Source organism: Ascidia mentula, chromosome 4 (genome assembly GCF_947561715.1).
Source record: "Ascidia mentula chromosome 4, kaAscMent1.1, whole genome shotgun sequence".
Taxonomy (NCBI): Eukaryota; Metazoa; Chordata; class Ascidiacea; order Phlebobranchia; family Ascidiidae; genus Ascidia; species Ascidia mentula.
This window is the reverse complement of record NC_138569.1, coordinates 8,061,185-8,079,759: the sequence shown is the minus strand read 5'-3', so window position 1 is coordinate 8,079,759 and position 18,575 is coordinate 8,061,185. Positions and strand designations below refer to the sequence as shown.

At 39.2% G+C, this 18,575-nt stretch overlaps 3 protein-coding genes across 5 annotated transcripts; 2 read left to right on the top strand and 1 right to left on the bottom strand.

The window, feature by feature from the left end:
- The first annotated feature begins 182 nt into the window (after nt 1-182).
- On the top strand, nt 183-3,537 carry LOC145897416 (uncharacterized). Of its 3 annotated transcripts, none has more exons than XM_082985697.1 (9): nt 183-307; nt 625-734; nt 794-877; nt 1,020-1,163; nt 1,641-1,709; nt 1,771-1,920; nt 2,184-2,366; nt 2,743-2,826; nt 3,122-3,537. In XM_082985697.1, the coding sequence occupies exons 2-9, from the start codon at nt 639-641 to the stop codon at nt 3,407-3,409; spliced, it is 1,098 nt and encodes a 365-aa protein (XP_082841823.1). In that variant the 5' UTR covers nt 183-307; nt 625-638; the 3' UTR covers nt 3,410-3,537. The 3 variants fall into 3 exon arrangements, with proteins under 3 accessions (XP_082841823.1, XP_082841826.1, XP_082841827.1); XM_082985700.1 differs by lacking the exon at nt 183-307 and adding an exon at nt 321-453; XM_082985701.1 differs by lacking the exon at nt 183-307 and adding an exon at nt 512-561.
- An 808-nt stretch (nt 3,538-4,345) lies between these two features.
- LOC145897414 (myb-binding protein 1A-like) lies at nt 4,346-18,102 on the bottom strand. The gene is made up of 22 exons (XM_082985695.1): nt 17,883-18,102; nt 17,583-17,789; nt 17,231-17,422; nt 16,964-17,159; nt 16,535-16,770; nt 16,158-16,336; nt 15,904-16,077; nt 15,346-15,455; nt 15,129-15,286; nt 14,769-14,955; nt 14,374-14,582; nt 13,978-14,103; nt 13,598-13,697; nt 13,334-13,467; nt 12,872-12,988; nt 12,495-12,706; nt 6,463-6,657; nt 5,889-6,087; nt 5,612-5,775; nt 5,228-5,389; nt 4,987-5,063; nt 4,346-4,776 (listed from the first exon to the last, which is right to left on the bottom strand). The coding sequence occupies exons 1-22, from the start codon at nt 18,000-18,002 to the stop codon at nt 4,580-4,582; spliced, it is 3,651 nt and encodes a 1,216-aa protein (XP_082841821.1). The 5' UTR covers nt 18,003-18,102; the 3' UTR covers nt 4,346-4,579.
- LOC145897415 (uncharacterized) lies at nt 9,177-12,099 on the top strand. The gene is made up of 5 exons (XM_082985696.1): nt 9,177-9,313; nt 10,039-10,118; nt 10,274-10,402; nt 10,694-10,786; nt 10,936-12,099. The coding sequence occupies exons 1-5, from the start codon at nt 9,217-9,219 to the stop codon at nt 11,746-11,748; spliced, it is 1,212 nt and encodes a 403-aa protein (XP_082841822.1). The 5' UTR covers nt 9,177-9,216; the 3' UTR covers nt 11,749-12,099.
- Nucleotides 18,103-18,575: the final 473 nt, after the last annotated feature.

Below are 18,575 nucleotides of genomic sequence, written 5' to 3'. Positions count from 1 at the left end.
TTGAAAACACTATAAAAGATTATCCAGTCCGAAACATACAAACCATATTTTTACATTTAACCGCTTGTGAAAATGCTCGTGAATCTCACCTCGCTTGTTGAGTTATTTGACGAATTTTTCCATTTTTAGCTTTCCCGTGCATTTCACTTAACACGTGATCAAACGAAACCGCATGATTGGTCAAAGAATGAATGCCAGCTGAATGGCCAGGATCCGAAGGGGCCATTTTCTATTCGTTGTGCTGGAACGTCACCGATCCAATCAGAAAGGCTTTGCAAAATAGTATCTGGATTTCAGCCATTTATCGGTAAGTGGACATTTGGGTACGAAATGCGAATGTTGACGCACTTGTGTTCGTTTGTATCAACTTGTTAGTGACTGAATTACTGCCACGGAAGAAAACATGGCTGCCGAAAACGCCAAAAGCAGACCCTTTTTGTGTATTTCGCTATGGTAATCTATTTATACGTACCGTTTTGTTTATTTAGACGTATCCGCTGGATTGTAATTTCTTTTTGCCCAAAGTTGGTTGTACACGTAAACTGCAACTAAAAAACTTGTGTGGGAACTGCTTGTCTTTTGAAAAGTGGTGTAATGATAAAGCAAGTATTTTACATCATTAAGGTTGAAACCAGAGCATGGATGGTCAAAATGCACTTGGCCTTAATGGTGGAGAGTCCATTCAAGCCCAGCTGGTGCAAACAACTGGACCAAATGGGCAACAAACTTACCAGGTTGTACATTTGATAAGGTTTTGCATGTTCGGTTTTTACGAATCATTTTCGTTTTTCAGCTTGTTGCAATGAATGGAAGTCCACTTGTTCAACAATCTAATCAACAGTCATCAGTACTCATTCAAAACAACAACAACACATCAGTATGTAATATCTTGCATGTAATCTGATGTTATATGCATGTATAACACTTGTCATGTGTGTGCAGACCTGTGCCTTGTCCTGAAAACACTCTAGACATGGTTTTTGAATATCTGTTTGTGATATGTTGTTTTTTCATTTCAGAATATATCCACAAGCAATGGTGCTGCATCAGCACAAAACCTAATCAACACACTTCAATTTGTCCAAACATCAACTGGGTTACAACTTCAGGGCAATAACGCTGCTGCCCAGCTTGTGATACAGCAGCAACCTGCTCCACAACAGGTGTGGGTTTAATCTTTGCCGAGATCTTTTTAGCCTGATAGAAAACAAAAAAGAACACTTCTGACAGAGAATTGTAATATTTCAGTCCTAAATTTGTGTTAAAAATGTTTTGTGTTTATGTGTAGATATACACTTTGGTCATAACTGAATTTAAAGATTTTTTATAATTATAATATACTAAACACAATGTGTAGAAGTGCACACCGTTTCGACCTATAGGTCACACCAGTGCAACTGGTGATTGTGGCACTGGACTAGCTTTTAAACCAGCAGGCATGTTAATTTCCACTTTGTAGTAGCTTTTGGTTAACATTGATTTGTTGGGTACCAAAAAACACAAATTAACCACCCTGGAGCACACTATGGCCAAACTACTGCTTGGTATTAATAGCGCTACTGGTTCGGGTATCAATCAAATCACATATATATAATTATGATAAAGAGCCATAATAATCCATGAACAATGTGTAATTTCAGCAAAATGGCATTGCTCAAGTTGTTTTGCAAGCAGATGGCAACAACACAAATACACCACAGCTTGTGCAGGTAAGAAGTTTCCCAACAACATTTCTAATTCAATGTTGTATTACCCTGAAATATTTTCCAGGTTGCAGGCAACAATGTGCAGACTATTGGGCAGGGAACAGCAGCTGTAGTCTTACAGCAAGTAAACTCAGCTAACAACAACCCTTCAATTATTTCACCAGGGAGTGCGGTTAGTCTTGGTGGCAATGTGCAAGGTGGTGGAATTATAATGGTCAGTATTTGCGTGTGTTTACCAATCAAATGCAAATCATGTAATATGCATTTTCCAGTTTTTGTGATCAAAACATTTCTTTCGGAATTTCATAATGTCTTACCGGGCAAAAATATAGTTTAATAAAACTATATTAAAATAAGGTTAAAATGTCCATAGTCCGGTGACACAAAGTAATCAGGCAATGTATAAAAGACACAGTACATAGGTTCCAGCAACTATACAAATTTGATTCATAATAATATTCCAAAATATTATTACAGATGGTGCCCAGTGGTACTGGGGGCCTGCAACGTGTCCAGCTATCACAAACAGCTGGTGGTCAAACTGAAGTCCTAGAGGAGGAACCGTTGTATGTAAATGCAAAACAATACCACAGAATATTAAAACGAAGGCAAGCTCGTGCCAAACTGGAAGCTGAAGGGAGGTTGCCTAAGGAGCGCAAGGTGGGAAAATGCACATGTGGTTTTGTAGCAGATATATTATGTTGGGATAATGAATTTTTGAGATGTGTGGAATTGTACTTTAATGAAGAATGGTTTTTATTGATATTTACTCTGTAGAAGATTAATTTATTTTGATTATTAACTAAGAAAAATGTATTGACTACATATACCCCAAAATTTGGTGTACTTCACCACTGCTTCAACCTTCTATGAACACACGATAACTTATTTCTCAGTTTATAATCTAGTTGAAAAATATAAATTCTGACTGCTATAATCTCTGTCTTTATAATTAATAAATAATGTAGTTACTGTAGTTTGACATAAACTTTTACTACTCTGCAACATACTCAACAAGATCTGTTTCCAATCACAGAAATATCTGCACGAATCAAGACATAAACATGCTATGATGAGAAACAGAGGCAATGGTGGGAGATTCGATTCTGGAGCTGTCAAGGTAATATAATGAATTGGTATCAGATTGATGCTTCCTTAAGTTCCTTTATTCTTACGATGAGTTAGAAATAATAAACAAAAAACAAATACCATATGGTCGAGCCTACATTTTCTTGGTTTGGCAAATGTTTCGGTTTGATTGAAAATCGTAAACGATATAACCAAGCAACTAAAAATAATTTAGCCATGCTAAAGAAATAAACAAAACCTATTAAGTGGATTTAAAAATTGCCAACGATGAAGGTATTAAATTCTTGACAGAGCTTTACGTTATCCTAAATGTCATTTTGTGACAGGAAGAGGAAGCTGAACTTTTAAACGGGACACTGCAGCACCAAGGGATGGTGAAAACCACTGACGCGTACGCAGGGACCAAAAGCCTATTGTCAGGCAACGCGGGCAACATTCTTCCCTTCTCCAGTCGAACCAGTGCCGAAAGCGTAATGTTGAATAATCTACTAGATGAAAATTCGACAGACAACTCCACAAACCACAACAGCGTAACGTTGTTGATGGAAACAGGCCACCGTGTCGACAACGACAAGAGCACGAAAAACTTTTTTGAAACCGCGAGCAACGATTAACGGGCTGCGTTGTTTCAGCGCCGTCAGATACTTTGTACAGTAACTTTTTTCTTCTTCAGTCATTGTTGAAACTGCCGTTTGCCTTCGCTCGTTGGTAATTAACAGAGATTTTAACAAGATGCAGAACATGTGGAAAAGTTGTAATAGATTTTTAGTTGTCAGATAAATAATATCCTCAGATTCACATATTATTGAAGTTCACATAACACGGACATCTGAAAATCAGAAACTATAATGAAAAAGCGTCTAGGGATAGAGGGTATAGTCTTGTCCTGTTTTGAAGATTTATTAGATAGTGCCGGGACATTTTTGGACGATGACGCAGTTTAAGCCGGAACGAAGTGCAACTCCAAGATTATCGCTTTACAAGAAACTCCTAGCGAACACAGGTTGTTCTTCGGTTCTTCTTTTTAAAATAAACTTTCAATCGGCAAATAATTTTCTTTGAACTGAACGTGAAACAAATTCAATACAAAAGTTTCTAATTTTTAATATTTTACTGTGGAAATGCAGCTGCCAAGTAAATTGATGCCAAGTACTGATGTTACTATTGTTTTACAAAACACCTAGGATTTCAAGCAAGATTGTGGCAGTGTAGTTGAACCAAATTGGGAAATATAGTTTAGTACAGTGCTTCCCAACCAGTGGGTCGCGACCCATGAAGCTATTTCAGGTGGGTCGCGAAGCATTTCTAAATGTTCGCATTAATAGTAAATTGCATGTGTATTCATTGTTTCTTCTCTCATTAAATTGTTTTTCATTCGTTTGGTCATATCTCTTTGCGGGTCGCACAATAAAACTTGCATTAAAAGTGGGTCGCGAACTGAAAAAGGTTGGGAAGCACTGGTTTAGTGAATATAACGGAACCCCATTTTGTTTATTTTTGGTCCACTGTAATCTTCAACAATTTAAAATAACTTGTACGTGATTGAGCAAGACAACTGTTTTAAATATCATACGCGTAATAGAACGAGAGGAATATTTTCAATGACATCCGTGAGGTAATGCTAAAGTTTAAATACCGTCTGTGTGGTGGGAGCTTGGACTATTCAAGCTCCGAAAAATCCTGACATAAAACGTCCCCTAGAATATTTTCCACAAAAATTGACTACAGAAAATCACAAAACAATCAAATAGTCTGTCCATGAAAATTTATTTTCACGAAAACCGCTATTCTCCCTCTACCGACTGGGGGCGCTGTTTCTTTTTGGCCTTCTTCTTGGGGACTCCCCCGCCAGTCGATCCGCTCCGGCGTTTAGCATTAGCTTGTCGCTTGGCTTGTTTCTTCTCCTTGCGCACACGACGTTTGATCTCACGGCGACTCTCCTTCGGTTCTGTCGACTCTTCTTCCTTCACGCCAGCTTTAGCTGCGAAAAAGTGTTTCAAGGCATGAAGGATAGCCGCAATAAAGAAAATGGGTTTGTTTTAACCACCAGCTGAAACAGAATTATGCCAGTGTGGAAGGCAGCTTAAAAACACTTACTACGTTGTTCAATGTCAATACGCAAGCGCGCAATTTGACCGACAAATGGCATTGACGACACGCTGTAGGCACTGATTTTCGATCAAAATTTTACCTTGCTCCACTTTCGCTTTTTCTTCCTTTAGTTTTCTTCTCTCGTTTCTTTGCTGCGTTTTGTCCACTTTGGGGCGACTAAAAACAAAGCACATAGTAATAATGATCAAATCACGCCTATTGTTTATTTAGCCATTTACTATATCCCAACTACACAAAATGCATTTATTTTTATTCGTGGAATGTTAAGTCTATACATCAGCACGCTGACACAGCACGGTTTGTCCGTCAGATATTCTCACATTTGTCCCAAGAAAGTGGCAACTTTCCAAGTCAAGTTGGTCATGCCTTGTGACCTTTGAACCTCAGGCATTTCGAGAAGGTTCTTCAAAACTTGAATCGTTTTGCTCCAGTCGTGATTGCTGTCTTTTTCTTTCGTTAATCGTACAGCGTGGTACAATAATCTGGAGGGATAATTTTCATTCACAACGAAGAGTGAAAAGTACAGTTTTAAATTAGATTTTCAATTGATGTTTACGTTTGCACAAAACACAAGAAATCGATTTCTCCAAATTAACAACTTCGGTAACAGGTTCGACGAAACACGAGTTTCCATTAGTGTTTCAAAACAATCAAGAACAACTTATAAGCCATCAAACGTCTTTCATCTTTGGACCAACACTCACTTTAGAAGTTCGTTGACGTAGTTGGGTTTGACGTCACGGGTGTTTGCGATCAAGTCTTCCAAAATCCCGCAAATGTTCAGAATTAACTCTTTGCAGTGTTTTTGTGCATCGGAGCGCACGGCCGCACACGTCATCAGTGACGTAAGCAGTTGACATGCCTGGGTCTATAACAAGTTAAAAAAGAGTGACAAAATATGTTTTTTCCTGCCTCATATCTTCATAGAGGTTCGATAAACATGATACAGTTGTAAGCAACGCAAAGTAAAAATGCCGTTACCTTTCTATATACAAGAATGCCATCCTTGATAAAACCAATCAGAGGTTCGATTAAATCCTTCGCCAACTGTGGATATCGACTCACGTAGTCGTGGAGGACGCACAGATGGAGATGGCTATCCCTCCTCGACATGTAGTCTTTCAGTGCATGGCCGTATGCACACGTGATGCGGTCTATGTCCACTGCACCTGTTGCGCTCCTGTGCAAATTTCAGAGTGATAATAAGGTTCGGACAAGGCAGTATTGTATGAGGTCACATGCTGTTATTTATGTTAGTTTTAGTAGAGGGGCGACTGATTTAAAATAGTACAAACAGTTCCGACCAAATTTTCTTAAATTATATGCATAGCGATTTTGTACAAAAAAAGCGAACTCCATGGTGCCGATAGGTCAACTGACCACTGCGGTTACATAAAACGTGATTCAAACCTTACAGAAGAGTGTGTGTACATACAAATTTACGCATAGACCATCCGACGAGCAATTTTCTCCACAGCTCCTTTAATACGTACCCGGAGATGCATTATTAAAACGGCCTCCCAACTAAGGCACCTGCATACCATAAACTACATACCCTTCAGTGGTGCCTGGGTTCCCACACAGAACGCGCAGAAGGAACATGGCAGCGTGTGATGAGAGTTGGGCATGGAATTGCCCGCCTGCCGCTCTCTGGCACTTGCCGAGTATCTGCTCAATATCAGTGTGGCAGTTCTGGATGTGCTCAGCGGTAAGTGGTCGGGGGTAGCCCTTCATTTTGCACAGTTTTATCCTGAAGACAAATATTGGTAAGTTGTGGAGTAGGGGTAGTGTGTGGTTGTAAAAACTGGTCTTACATAAAGTGAGCTTATTACAAATTAACGCAGACCATGAATAGACTATTTACAGTGTTTTTAGATGCTGGAATATAGTGGCTCAGAGCAAGTAATATTAACGAAAAAGGTACAGACGAGGAATAGACTGGCAGTTACATAAATTTGCTGAAGACGTGGATTTTAATCGCGGTGGTCAAATGGCTGTCTTGTTTGTCACCCACGCGGTGAGTAACCCGTCTTTGTTTACTTTCCTTTTTCTCGAACCTTTAGGAATTTTTGTGTCGCAACTTATCAGGTTATCGACGTTGACCAAAACAAACCTCGTTTCGGATGTCGGCGCAACCGAACGCCAGGGTTGAGCAAGAGAAATATACGTACAGTGATCGTTACGTAAGTTCCTGTAGGTTTTGGAAAAAAACACACACTTAAAGCATAAACGTAGCGGAAAGAGTTTCGCAATCATATGGTGTCGACATTTCCGCGAAAAAAAGGAATCAACATCTGTTAATTCCCGTGATTAGCATTGTTGTATGTCCAAAGAAGGTTACACTCTATGTCGAGTTAAGTACAAAAGTGATGATTGAATCAATTGAGCAAAAAGCGAGGGACCTTTTGTTTAATGATACTCGATAGAAAAGAAGACTGTAGTTTGGAATTAAGGCTGTAGTAGTTAAGCACGTACTGGTGAAAAATTACAGTCATTGGTCACAATATACCCTTCGATGGATAGCAAATTACGAATGAGGGCACCAGTCAAGTAATTAAAGCGTATACACAGTTCGCCTATGATTACAACCGGACGTGTTGTTGTTTAGCTTGACCTAATGTTTGAGAACCACACAAGAGTACATTGAAGGCAACAGTTTTTAAAGCAAAACCCTTCCAAGTCGGAAGTTTAAAACAGGAAGAGAAACGTTTCTTAAAATCTCTTATCTAACCGAGCGTGAGCATTTGACTCAACGTACGAAGTTTAGTTTGGGGAGAGGCTTCCGCCCGAAAAACCTGAACTGAGTGTGCAGACACAGAAACACTGTCTCCTAAAACAACAGGGAGGCATTCTAAAATGCCTTGAACTTCCAGCTTTTCCGGTGAAGCAAATGTCAGACTCGGTGTAGCGTATATACCCAAGTAAAAATAACATGCAGGGGCTTGAGGGATAAGCTGTGGCTTGTTGGTGGCGGCCATGCAAGGCTAGAAAACAAGCGCGGATCGGGCAACATTAATAAACTATGTTCTTCATCGCATAGAGATTACCACAAATATCCGAATGCATAGCAGCGGCACCTGGATATGCTTAATTAAGTGTTACTTTAAACATCGCAATGCTTCCGCGTATATATGAAATTGCCCGGAAAACACAAGTAAAGCGTATGTTCAAAATCATAGACGCTGTTCGATTTGGTTCAGGAAGCGGTTTTCGGAGATCAATTTAGAGCGTTTTTTAACGTGTTTTAGTGTTTGACGCCTTCTGCGCTTCTGAGATAAGAGTGCAAGGTAGCACCATAGAGATATGGCAATTCCAACCGCAATGAATTTTTAATATTGCGTTTTTATGGCTCAAGCCTTCAAATTTGAAACAAGCATTAAATTCAAAGGAAAGGCTTGAACAAAACTACTACTGCCAACAGAACATATTGCTTACATGAGGTAAGCACGCTCTTCGTTTAGTGAGGATTATTGCCTTGGAACTATCGGAAACGCATTCCAATCGCGCTTTGGAGCTTAACGACCTAATCAGCGAACGAACTTAACCAACAAGCGGTGTTTAATCTATTTGCGCCATGGTGATCACGGAGAAAGGGTTTCAATCGACGAAGGTGATGGATGGACGACCGACCAAGACGGCGGGACCGACGAGAGGAGAATTCCAAACTGTGCCCGGGGGAACCGCGGGTCACGGTCCGCGCCACACACTGCGCTGGGCCCTTTGTGCGTTCCGCGCGCAATTAACCCAGTTGGGCGCGCCGTAAAAACCACAGGCCTATGCGGGCTGTTGATATTGGCGAGAGGCAGGACATTAACAAACATAACACGAGGCCAGTAGCTGGCCGGGCTGTGGTTTCGCTTATGGAAGGGTATATAAATAGCTGGGGTACTTCAGAACGCTGCTTCAGAGTTGGACTTGCTGGTGCGAGAGGATATGGTGTTTGATGTTCCACCGTGCAAGTGAAGTTGTTTGGTTAACTTAGGAACGCCTTGGTCAGGAGTAAGCCTCGACAAATGGCAAAGCGATGTAAAGAATGAAAGTAAATGGAAATGGAAGATGAAGCATAACGAGATATAACGACGCATTAACGGAATAGTATTGAGTCGTTGACAGATCATTCCATCAGTGATCATTATCTTCCGTTTGACCAAAGCGCGCTGACGAAATGCAAGTTTTAAACAGGAGCATTTTAATAAGGAGAGCATCAAGAGGTTCTTTTTACGCGAAATCTCATGGATGATATTTTGCATTTATCTGTGCAGGAGCGTTACAGGGTTAGGGCGTATTATGAAGTGACACAAATCCAACCATGTTTAAGTTGTGGTGTTGCGCCGACAAGGAGAAAGAATTGGAAACTTGTCTGCAGCTTCAAGACGATAAAAAAGTTAGAAAGCTGCTGAGCAGAGGTATGTTGATCTCTTGTTATACAGTTTTTATAGTTCTGAAACACATGACGTAAAATGCCGGCTTGATGCATAGAAAAAGAGTTTTTTTTTAATATTTTTGTGTGTTGTGACTGACCTGCCCTATCTTGGCGTCCATATTTTGGTAACAGTTGGTTTAACTTATAGAGTTGAAGGTTATACTTAACAATAGGAAAAATCAACGCGGTGTAATGTTTTGCAATGTTGATGAGGCCAATTTTTTAACCCGTATTTCTTGTTGGATGAACCAGAGTAAACGACAGGCGCACAATAGAAGGATCTGACTATATATTTGTTTCAATTTCTAAAACTATTGCATAGTTATTGAAAATTATTCAAAAAACAAATCTAGGTCATTTCTTCTACAACTCATCCCAAAAGTTCATGAGCTTCAGGCTTTATTGATAAATTTTAAACGCTGTTGTCATGGAAACAATTTTCGCTTTTCCACAAAACAAGTGGATATTTCGTGTTTAAGCAGTGCACCGATTACTGCGGCATTTAAATTATACAAAACGAAGCGCTGAGGAAATCCCCACATGTGATAAATATTTTAAAACTGGGCAAGCTCAATCGTATCCCCTTGACTTGTAAACAAAGGCTCTTGTGTAAAGTATGTGACTCGTCAAGCATGTGGTTTGTTAGGTACGTGGTTTAGGTTGCGATCCCACGGTTTTATCTAATCCCGTGATTTATATGGTGCGTAGGGGCAAACCCGAACGAATACAGTGAAAATCCGAAGTGTTCGTTTCTCAGCATGGCGATCACACAACGGAACGAGACTCTAGTAAGTAAAAACCGAGTTGTAGTGCGGTTTGTTCTGACGTAAGTAGTGACATTTCCAGTAAGTTGGGATAATAGACACTGCTTTGGTTACTTTAGTTTACACTAGACGTAACGCTGTTTACGAGTAGATAATGTGTTTATTGTTTGTGTTGTAAGGTGCGCATGATGCTCAAAGCCGGAGCCTCGACCAATCAGACGACGTGGCCTTCGCAAGACGACCAATCACCTTCAGAAGAGTATCCCTTACATGTGGCCGTGCAGCAAGGTCACCTTGGGATAGTTAAGGTTGGTCATATGCTCCAAAAGCGTAACAAACTTGGTAAAGTGAACATATCAAGACTCAGACAAAGGAAAACACACCGAAAACATCGATCGAATCGCTGTGTGAAGTGCAGCTGGTTATTAACATAGTCTAATTTAACAGGAATGTGGAAAGTTATGACATGCATTTCAATAAACATGTAAATACAATTGTTATAACCAAGTACCAGTCGTTTAAGTATGACAACTTTCTTGGTACGCTTGTGCGCAACCACAGACGACTCTCAGACCGTTCCTAATTAATTTGTGTTTCAGGCGTTACTGGAACACGGGGCCAACGTGAATATCGGGCAGGACAGTAAGATTGGTACACCTCTCCACCTTGCCACCAAACAAGGCCACAAAGACGTAAGATATGATGAGTCCATTATATGAGCAAGAAATGTAACAGATCTAAAACGTTGCGAAACTACTATTGTGTATTAGGCTTTTAATGTCTCTAAACCATCAACATGTTCATAGTTAGTGAAATGGTAATAAAAAATGCGTCTTTGCAGGTTACGTCACTGCTCCTGATCAACGGCGCTGACATCATCGCGATCGACAGACTTCTGGACACACCATTACATAAAGCTGCCACATACGGCTACACGTCTGTGGTTAACGTCCTTCTAAACAAGGGAGCACCTGTAAACGCTGGTAACTACAGCTGCGCAACACCACTCCACCATGCGGCCAGAGCGGGCGCCAACGGCGTGGTTAAGATGCTTCTTGAACGCGGCGCCGACCCTAGCTTGACGGATAGCTCGGGGCGTACGCCACTAGAGGTCTGTGAGGACCAGGAAATACGTGTGGTGTTGAGCGGGTGCCAGACGAAAGTTGAGTTTCGTGAAACGGAGATTGGAATAATATCACGAGACGGAAATGGAAACGCAGTTCACGCCAAAGCGCAAGACAATACGTCGCTTGATCCAGTCGAAATACAAATTGAATTAGAGGGAGCTTTGGACCAAAGTAAATCCAACGGAATATCAGGCACTCCTCAGCACAGAGCATCCATGAAAAGAACCACGTCCGTGGAGCCAGACGACATAGTTCTTCACACGATAACAGAACACCCAAACACAGCCCCAACATCACCCGCGACCCCAGAAAACGGGGTGATTCCCCGGATGCGGTACGCAAAAAATGGGGAAAACGCGTCAGAGGAGAGATGGAGGAGCTTCCATGAGCAAAAAGAGGACGAGAAGCCGAAATACTGGGAGGAAAGAAGGGGAAGATCGCTTCATCAGCCGCGCGTGAAGAGAAAAACTTCGAGAGGTCGCCATCCAGTTTTCCGCACGCAAAGCGATCGGTTGCCGGTGCAATGACTGAGCTTCAAGCAATTTCTCCTGGGCTCGTTTTTGTTTATGTTTTTATCTCGCTCTTCCGAATTGTTTTCTATTCCAGGTTTTTGTTTTATGTGCGACGTTTTCATCGAGAGTTGGAAAATTTTGTCATAGTTTGCACCTTACGACGTTTCGTTAACAACAACACAGACACTTACAATAACCGTGCAAGTGTGTTTAGTACTTGCTTCCAGAAAATCTGTGTGTCAGTAATCTGACGGAAACCTTGTTGCAATACGCGATTTTCGTAGATATGACAGTACGCAAACGCCATATCATGAGTTGTATTTACGTAATATTTCTTTCATCTTCTTACATCTCATCGTACTCCAATATGTGTGCAATAAAGTCACAGCCACAGCCACAGAACAAAAACTTTTGAGATTTTATCAGAGGCTTGCACAACAAATGTGTGCGATTAAAAAAGACAATTTGTAAAATGTTCTTGACGGAAAAACCTGCCGAAAGGTGGTGGTATAATGTAGGTATTGGCATTCGGTGCAGAACTGAGCCCTCATATATGTGTATTGGCTCATGTAGGATAAATAATCAGTAATATTTACGAGATAACGAAGCATAATCCTGAATGACCCAAAACATTGTCTGATCATTTCAAGCTTTCAGCATTAACAGGGAAAATTACAAACAGATACATTAACTTTAATCAGAAGGTCTTACTGTCTGCAAGGTTTACGGGACCAACTTCAGTCTATATTCATAATGCCTACCTTAATATAACTGTTGCTCGTTCAGCCAAAGCCGATTTGTCAGGATCTCTTGCAGCGATTTCTACCACGTCCAGTAGAGGGCGTACAAGAGTAAGAACCATAGGGTTAGTTGCATGATGACGGGAAATGAAAGATTCGACAAGGTCCAGACAGCGCAGTTGAAAGTGGGTCACATGCAATTTGTTGTTCTTCTTCACTGCCTTTTTCGATTTCTTTCACACAAAAGTTATTGTTTGTAAAAACAGACAGCTATGACAAATGTTTTTATTTTTTTGCAAATTCTCCACTTATCTGGACAAAGACATAATTCAGTACTTGGTCAGCAAGTTCTCTGTGATATTCAAATGTAATTATACTGTAAAAAGTAAAAAGACTACCTTCCGTTCCTTGAATATATTGGAGAGCATTGGATCAATTCTCATCATAGCATCGTCGCTCATTTCAGCATCGCTTTCAGAATCTTCATCTTCTTCTTCATTATTATCTTCACTTTCCTAACAACACAATGTTGCAATAAAACTAATCCCCAAGGATGAACTTGAGTCCTTTTGCAATGCAGAATACTACTAAGAAGCACAAGCACAGCTTTTGACTGGAAAGTTAAGCTACAACAACTACTCCATTGACAACAACATTACTTTCCTGCTCATTTAATTGGAAGGAGGATACAATCTGTAACTGGATTATGATTTTGAAACAAACCATGAATCATATGAATCAACTTGCATAACATATATTGATGGCTTAAATGCACACTTAAATGGAATTCAAGTTACAAAAAACAAGAATGTTGCCAACATAAAATTGGGATTAACAAAAGTCTCATTAGTTGTACTTACATAATCAGATGGAGCTGCAGCATCCCCTAATGCTTCTTTGATCTTCCGCCTGAACTCAGCATCCACACCATCTGCCTCTTCCTCTGCCTCATCCCCACTCGGCTCTTCATCTTCGCTTGTGTCCATTTCATCCTCTGTACGACAAAAAGTTGTCACGATTTAAAAAATCTGTTTCAATATTTACTTTTTTTACAGATAGAGTTCTTATTTTCCTAAAAGGAAGTTTTCCCAAAATGGCAAACAAATAAAAAACGAAATTTCAACCTCCTTCTTCCATCTGTGGTTCCTCTGCATTATCATCTTCCTCATCTTCCGCATCCTCATCTGCATTCTTCATTAGTTCCCCATCTTTCATTGTGAGAACCTACATAATTTTTTTTTATATGGCATGCAGTGAAAAACTTTATTTTAATAACTTTAGTCATCATTTTTATTATATTAGTCTTTGTAACCAGTAAAAATTATCAATATGCTATGTAAGATGTGCCAATTGTGTAAGTATTTGTGTGATAGTCTTGAAAGACAATGAGTGCAAATTCACAAAACGTATTTCAAAACTTTTACAATATACAATGCATACATTACTATACTGAAGCAAACCCCATTTTTACAAAACTGTTCATTTCAACCAGCAGATAACTTACATCTGTCACCAGTTGCATTGCATGACCGGTCATATGTGATGAGATAAGTTTGAACACTTGGTCGGCAATTATTCGTACACTGTGTGATCCTTGTGACAACATACTCAACAGGATTTCAACAATTACCTGAGATCAAAATGTATAGATTTAAAAACTTTGAAACTTAGTGAACTGTATTATGAAATACGATATTATGTTTACAAAAAGTTTTTGTTTCTTTTTAACACAATGACAAGATGACAAAACCAATGTTCATGCTATGTGCACTTCATCAGATTAAAGGGCCTTCGCAGTCATACAATTGTGCTTTGGCATGTGAAAGCATGGTTTGATAACTGTTGCTTTTAACCTAATCCCAAGAAAAAATAGGTAAATCCATAAACACAAGAATAGTACCTCAACCCAATGAGGCGATCCTTCATCATCAGATAACTTCAACTTATTTCTTTCTCTGCTGAAACGTTCAACAATAATTTCACGTAAGTCGCCAATTACATCAACTGCTGATTTTTTCACATCAGCATCGGGTGACAGAAGCTGTACACTGACGTGTAAAAGCAACAACTGCATTGCTGTTGCTTCTGATGCTTTGCCACTCTTTGAATCTAAAAAAATGTATCACAGCAATGGGATATTGCCTATAGGCCAACAACAATAACAGCATTTATCACTAATTATCCTGAATTAAATAATGACAAAAAATAAAATGCTGAAATTAACAACATAGATTTAGAGGTTCAATGCAGCTTGTCAATGTAATTGTAGAAATATGTAAGCAGGTCAAAACAAACCTTTTTTCAATTTCGACATCTTTTTAATGAAAGTCATAGCTTCATTCCAGGCCTCCTTGGTGTTATCATCCATCTCTCCAGCAAGAGAAACCCCTTCTTCTTGCATGAGCTCATTCGCAAATTCCACAATCATTTTAAGCCAAAATTCACCACTTGACATCAGCCCAGGAATCTTTTTTGCCGATTCCTACAAGCCAAGCAATATCAAGATTTTATAAAAATAAATACTAGGAAACTTGAAACAGCCGACAACAACATATAATATAACATCAGCAACATAAAAGGAATTTAAGGAATTGATTAAAACAACATAAATAAACAAGATCCAAACTTACGTCAAAAAAAACATAATCATTTTACTTGTTTCTCTGCGTTCAGTGGCAGCATGTTGTTCAGCCAGGTGATGACAGTTTGTGATGTCTGACGAACTCGACCTTGAGTAGACTCGGACAACTCCATAAAGTGTTCATCAACCATTTGCACCTCTTCTATGTCAGAGGCCTTTGCCTGTTTTTCGACTAAATTTCAGAAGAAATTATTTTAACTGTTTCGCTGCACTTTTGGATTTTCATCCTACTTGCAAAGTGGCCGTGCAGAAATACAAATTTTGCAATGCCGCTCATCCATCCTTCATTCCTGGGTAGATGAACCATGCGAACAAGATGGGCAAGCTGGGAAGCAGACCATCTGCAACAAACCAAGTTTTAAACCACTTGCCCAGGTACTTATCTAACAGAGGGGTTAATTTGGCAAATGATTGATAAATCTCGATGCAAAAAAGCCTTTTTTTTAACATAGTTTTATAAACGTATTTTTTACTTCTTTAAAATTATGATTAATACTTTGTCAAGTGTTAACAGCATTGCTAACAACGTCGATGCATGGGTGCAATCAGCATGACTTTAAAACAATGGATGTTTAACCATTTTTACCTAAATTCAGCAAATACACAATCTAAGTTATATTAAAAAAAACAAAAACAATACAGTTCAAACAACAGACGTTATAGATCGACATTCTGGTTGCACATTTATCAAGATTGGCACAGCATCTTTTCTGCATAACACCACCTAAAGTGCTCCATAACAAGCTACCTTTCCTTGTAAAATATGTACCAAAAATAATTCACTCTTACGTTCTGGCAACTTCCAAGTTGATTTCTTTGATTCCCACATCACCAGCAGTTCCAAATAGAAAGAGTTTCTTTAACCAACCAATGTGCCTGAGGAGAGCTGGAAGTTTAAGATGTCCAACTACAGTACTCACTACACTGGAATGAGTAATTCCATCCAAGTGAATACCACCGGGACTGAAAAACGTTCATGAATGAAAATGTCATGCCTTCTTGCTCGAAAAAGCAAAGAAAATGGTATATATATATATATATACCTTTTCCATAACTGGCACAATAGTTGGTATTGTACATCAGGGGACACTTTCTTGTCAGAGAGCTTTTCTCTGAGTTCTTGTGGCAGTTGTTCTTTGCAGTAACGATGGAAATAGTGATCCTTGTTCATTAGGGCATGGTAGAGGTTTATGAGAAGGTCTTTGTTCCAAACCAAAGCAACCTGTAAATAAATGGACACGATAACTAAACATTGATCAAAGATAAAATAATTTTAAAATTTAACAAAAATTGTATTTTTTGTAAAAAGTGCATTACCACAATTATTTATTTGATAGCAGAAAGACAAACATAAAAATATTTATTGGTATGATGCATTGTAGGAAATAAGATATTTTTTAAAATTCAAAACACTGCTCACCGAGTTAACATTAAGATAGGGAAGAGAATAGCAAGCCAACTTGATTGCAAGACATTTCCTTTCGGGTGAAGAAGACAGGAGTGTGGATGACAAGCTCTCACTCCAAAACTTTCCCAAAACATCTGGTCCTTGTTTGGAAATGGATGATATAATTTCCAATGCGAATGGATCAACATTGGGTTGACATGGAGTAGTCTCAGCAACAATTCGAGCGAGGTGCTTAAAACTATGTGGACCTGTAATACATTAATTAATTTAAGTACAATTTACCTGCAAGGGTTAGCAATAGTGTTTTACCATATATGCAAATAGACCAGCACAAAAACCTGTTGTGAAAATGCAAGCAGAACAAATTTTAACATGTGATGCTTTGGCTATGTAAAACTCGTAACTGTGGTTGTAATTAATTTAAATGGTTTCGGTTATTACCAATTATATCAGCCCTTTTTAACTTCATTGGTATCCATTTATTCGTTTTCAAAAATGTTTTTCCACAACATTCTGGGTTGGATTGATGGCAAACAAGTAATAGCTGTAACATTTCGGGTGAGCAATTTTCCCAGCCTGTAGAGAAGCTTGATGACAGTGTGGGCCACATTGCCTTCGCAAAAACCTCTTCTGGGACCTTGACAAGAAAAAGAGATATTGTTAAATTTTATTCAAATTTCCACAGAAATAGCAAGAAGCTGTCTCTACCTGTTTACAGAGTTCACAGAGCCCAGCAATGGCCACTTTATGGATGTAGGATTTCATTTTTGACATTCGAATAAATTCTTTGGTGACATGGTGAATCAGAACAGTGTTGGTGCCACCTTTTTGCAAAAGCTTGTCACTGTGGATAAGGCACAGCAGACAAAACACTCGCCCAAACAAAATTTCTCTGTCTTCCTATGAGAAAGTACAATCGACTACAGTTAGAATACAGTAGATTGACCTCAATATGAATATAGATACAATATGGTGGTTGTAAGTTAATAATCAAAATAATCACAGCCAAGAAGCATCAGTTTTTTGGCACTGTTTACCAGAAAACAAAGAAGGTTCTTACACTTCTTGTGTTTCCCAGTTGAAGCTTTTCAGACATCAAATCCAATACATCTTTGGCAGTTATAAGGTTGGAGGGCACACGTTTCAGAAGGGTAGTTAGTGCAGCGGAAAATCCAACACGGGCACACTTTCTATTTGATCCCAACCCCCCAACAAGACGAGCAACAGCATATTTTAAATCTGGACAAAGCTCTGAAGGATCTTCGGCCTGTGTTATCAATTACAACAAAATGTCTCCTGTTAACTAAAAGCAATTGACGTATTCTTCCAGAAAGAATACTTCGAGTAAACTGATTTATACCTGGTCTTGCTTATCCAGAAGATTTGATACAAGCTTTTTGCTTGCACCGATACGTTTTTCCTCTTTGTCATCCGCCAAATCCCAGAAAACTTGCATAAACGCATCATCTCGTTCAATCATGATCGTCAGTTTTTAATTTCCAACCAAATGAAGAAAATCAATACACCATTATTGCGAAAGCCGCCAACACGTTTCGTACAAACTTCAAGCTTTGGCCAGGAAATTTCCACGCAAGGGGATTTTTTGCAGCACGCTTGCTCATCTTATTTACACTTCGATCCACGCTGGTTTATCGGTAGTTCTTTTGACAAAAATATTTTTTTGATTAAAAAGCGCTCTATTTAAACAACTTTAGCAAAAAAAACGGGTAGGAAAAATAGTTGTTTTATTTTTAAAGCATTTCGCTACACTTGGTTAATTTAAATATGTACAGCGTTCGGTATCAAGCAGTGATATGTTGCGCCGTTTCAAATGACCAATTTTCGATATTCGCACCCAGCCACATAATACACTTAATTTTACAGTTATTTGCCGACTTTCGATTTTTATGTTGTCTGTTTCTGGTAAGTTTGTCCGTGACGTGTTGTACCCACTGATCTCCATGATCCATTAAGTTGAAAAGTGGTTAAAAAGTAACACAACTCATTTGAGCAACTTCTGATTGTACTCGTAACACGGTAACAACTCAATGAA

What these genes read in the sequence shown, in the direction of transcription:
- LOC145897416 (XM_082985697.1), top strand. Translation starts at nt 639, where the DNA reads ATGGATGGTCAAAATGCACTTGGCCTTAATGGTGGAGAGTCCATTCAA. An exon ending in AAAACAACAACAACACATCA is followed by an intron (nt 878 to 1,019) that starts GTATGTAATATC and finishes TTTTCATTTCAG; the next exon opens with AATATATCCACAAGCAATGG. An exon ending in AGCAACCTGCTCCACAACAG is followed by an intron (nt 1,164 to 1,640) that starts GTGTGGGTTTAA and finishes GTGTAATTTCAG; the next exon opens with CAAAATGGCATTGCTCAAGT.
- LOC145897415 (XM_082985696.1), top strand. Translation starts at nt 9,217, where the DNA reads ATGTTTAAGTTGTGGTGTTGCGCCGACAAGGAGAAAGAATTGGAAACT. An exon ending in GTCACCTTGGGATAGTTAAG is followed by an intron (nt 10,403 to 10,693) that starts GTTGGTCATATG and finishes TTTGTGTTTCAG; the next exon opens with GCGTTACTGGAACACGGGGC. An exon ending in CCAAACAAGGCCACAAAGAC is followed by an intron (nt 10,787 to 10,935) that starts GTAAGATATGAT and finishes GCGTCTTTGCAG; the next exon opens with GTTACGTCACTGCTCCTGAT.
- LOC145897414 (XM_082985695.1), bottom strand. Translation starts at nt 18,002, where the DNA reads ATGATTGAACGAGATGATGCGTTTATGCAAGTTTTCTGGGATTTGGCG. An exon ending in TTCTGGATAAGCAAGACCAG is followed by an intron (nt 17,790 to 17,882) that starts GTATAAATCAGT and finishes TTGATAACACAG; the next exon opens with GCCGAAGATCCTTCAGAGCT. An exon ending in TACGTCAACGAACTTCTAAA is followed by an intron (nt 5,390 to 5,611) that starts GTGAGTGTTGGT and finishes TTATCCCTCCAG; the next exon opens with ATTATTGTACCACGCTGTAC.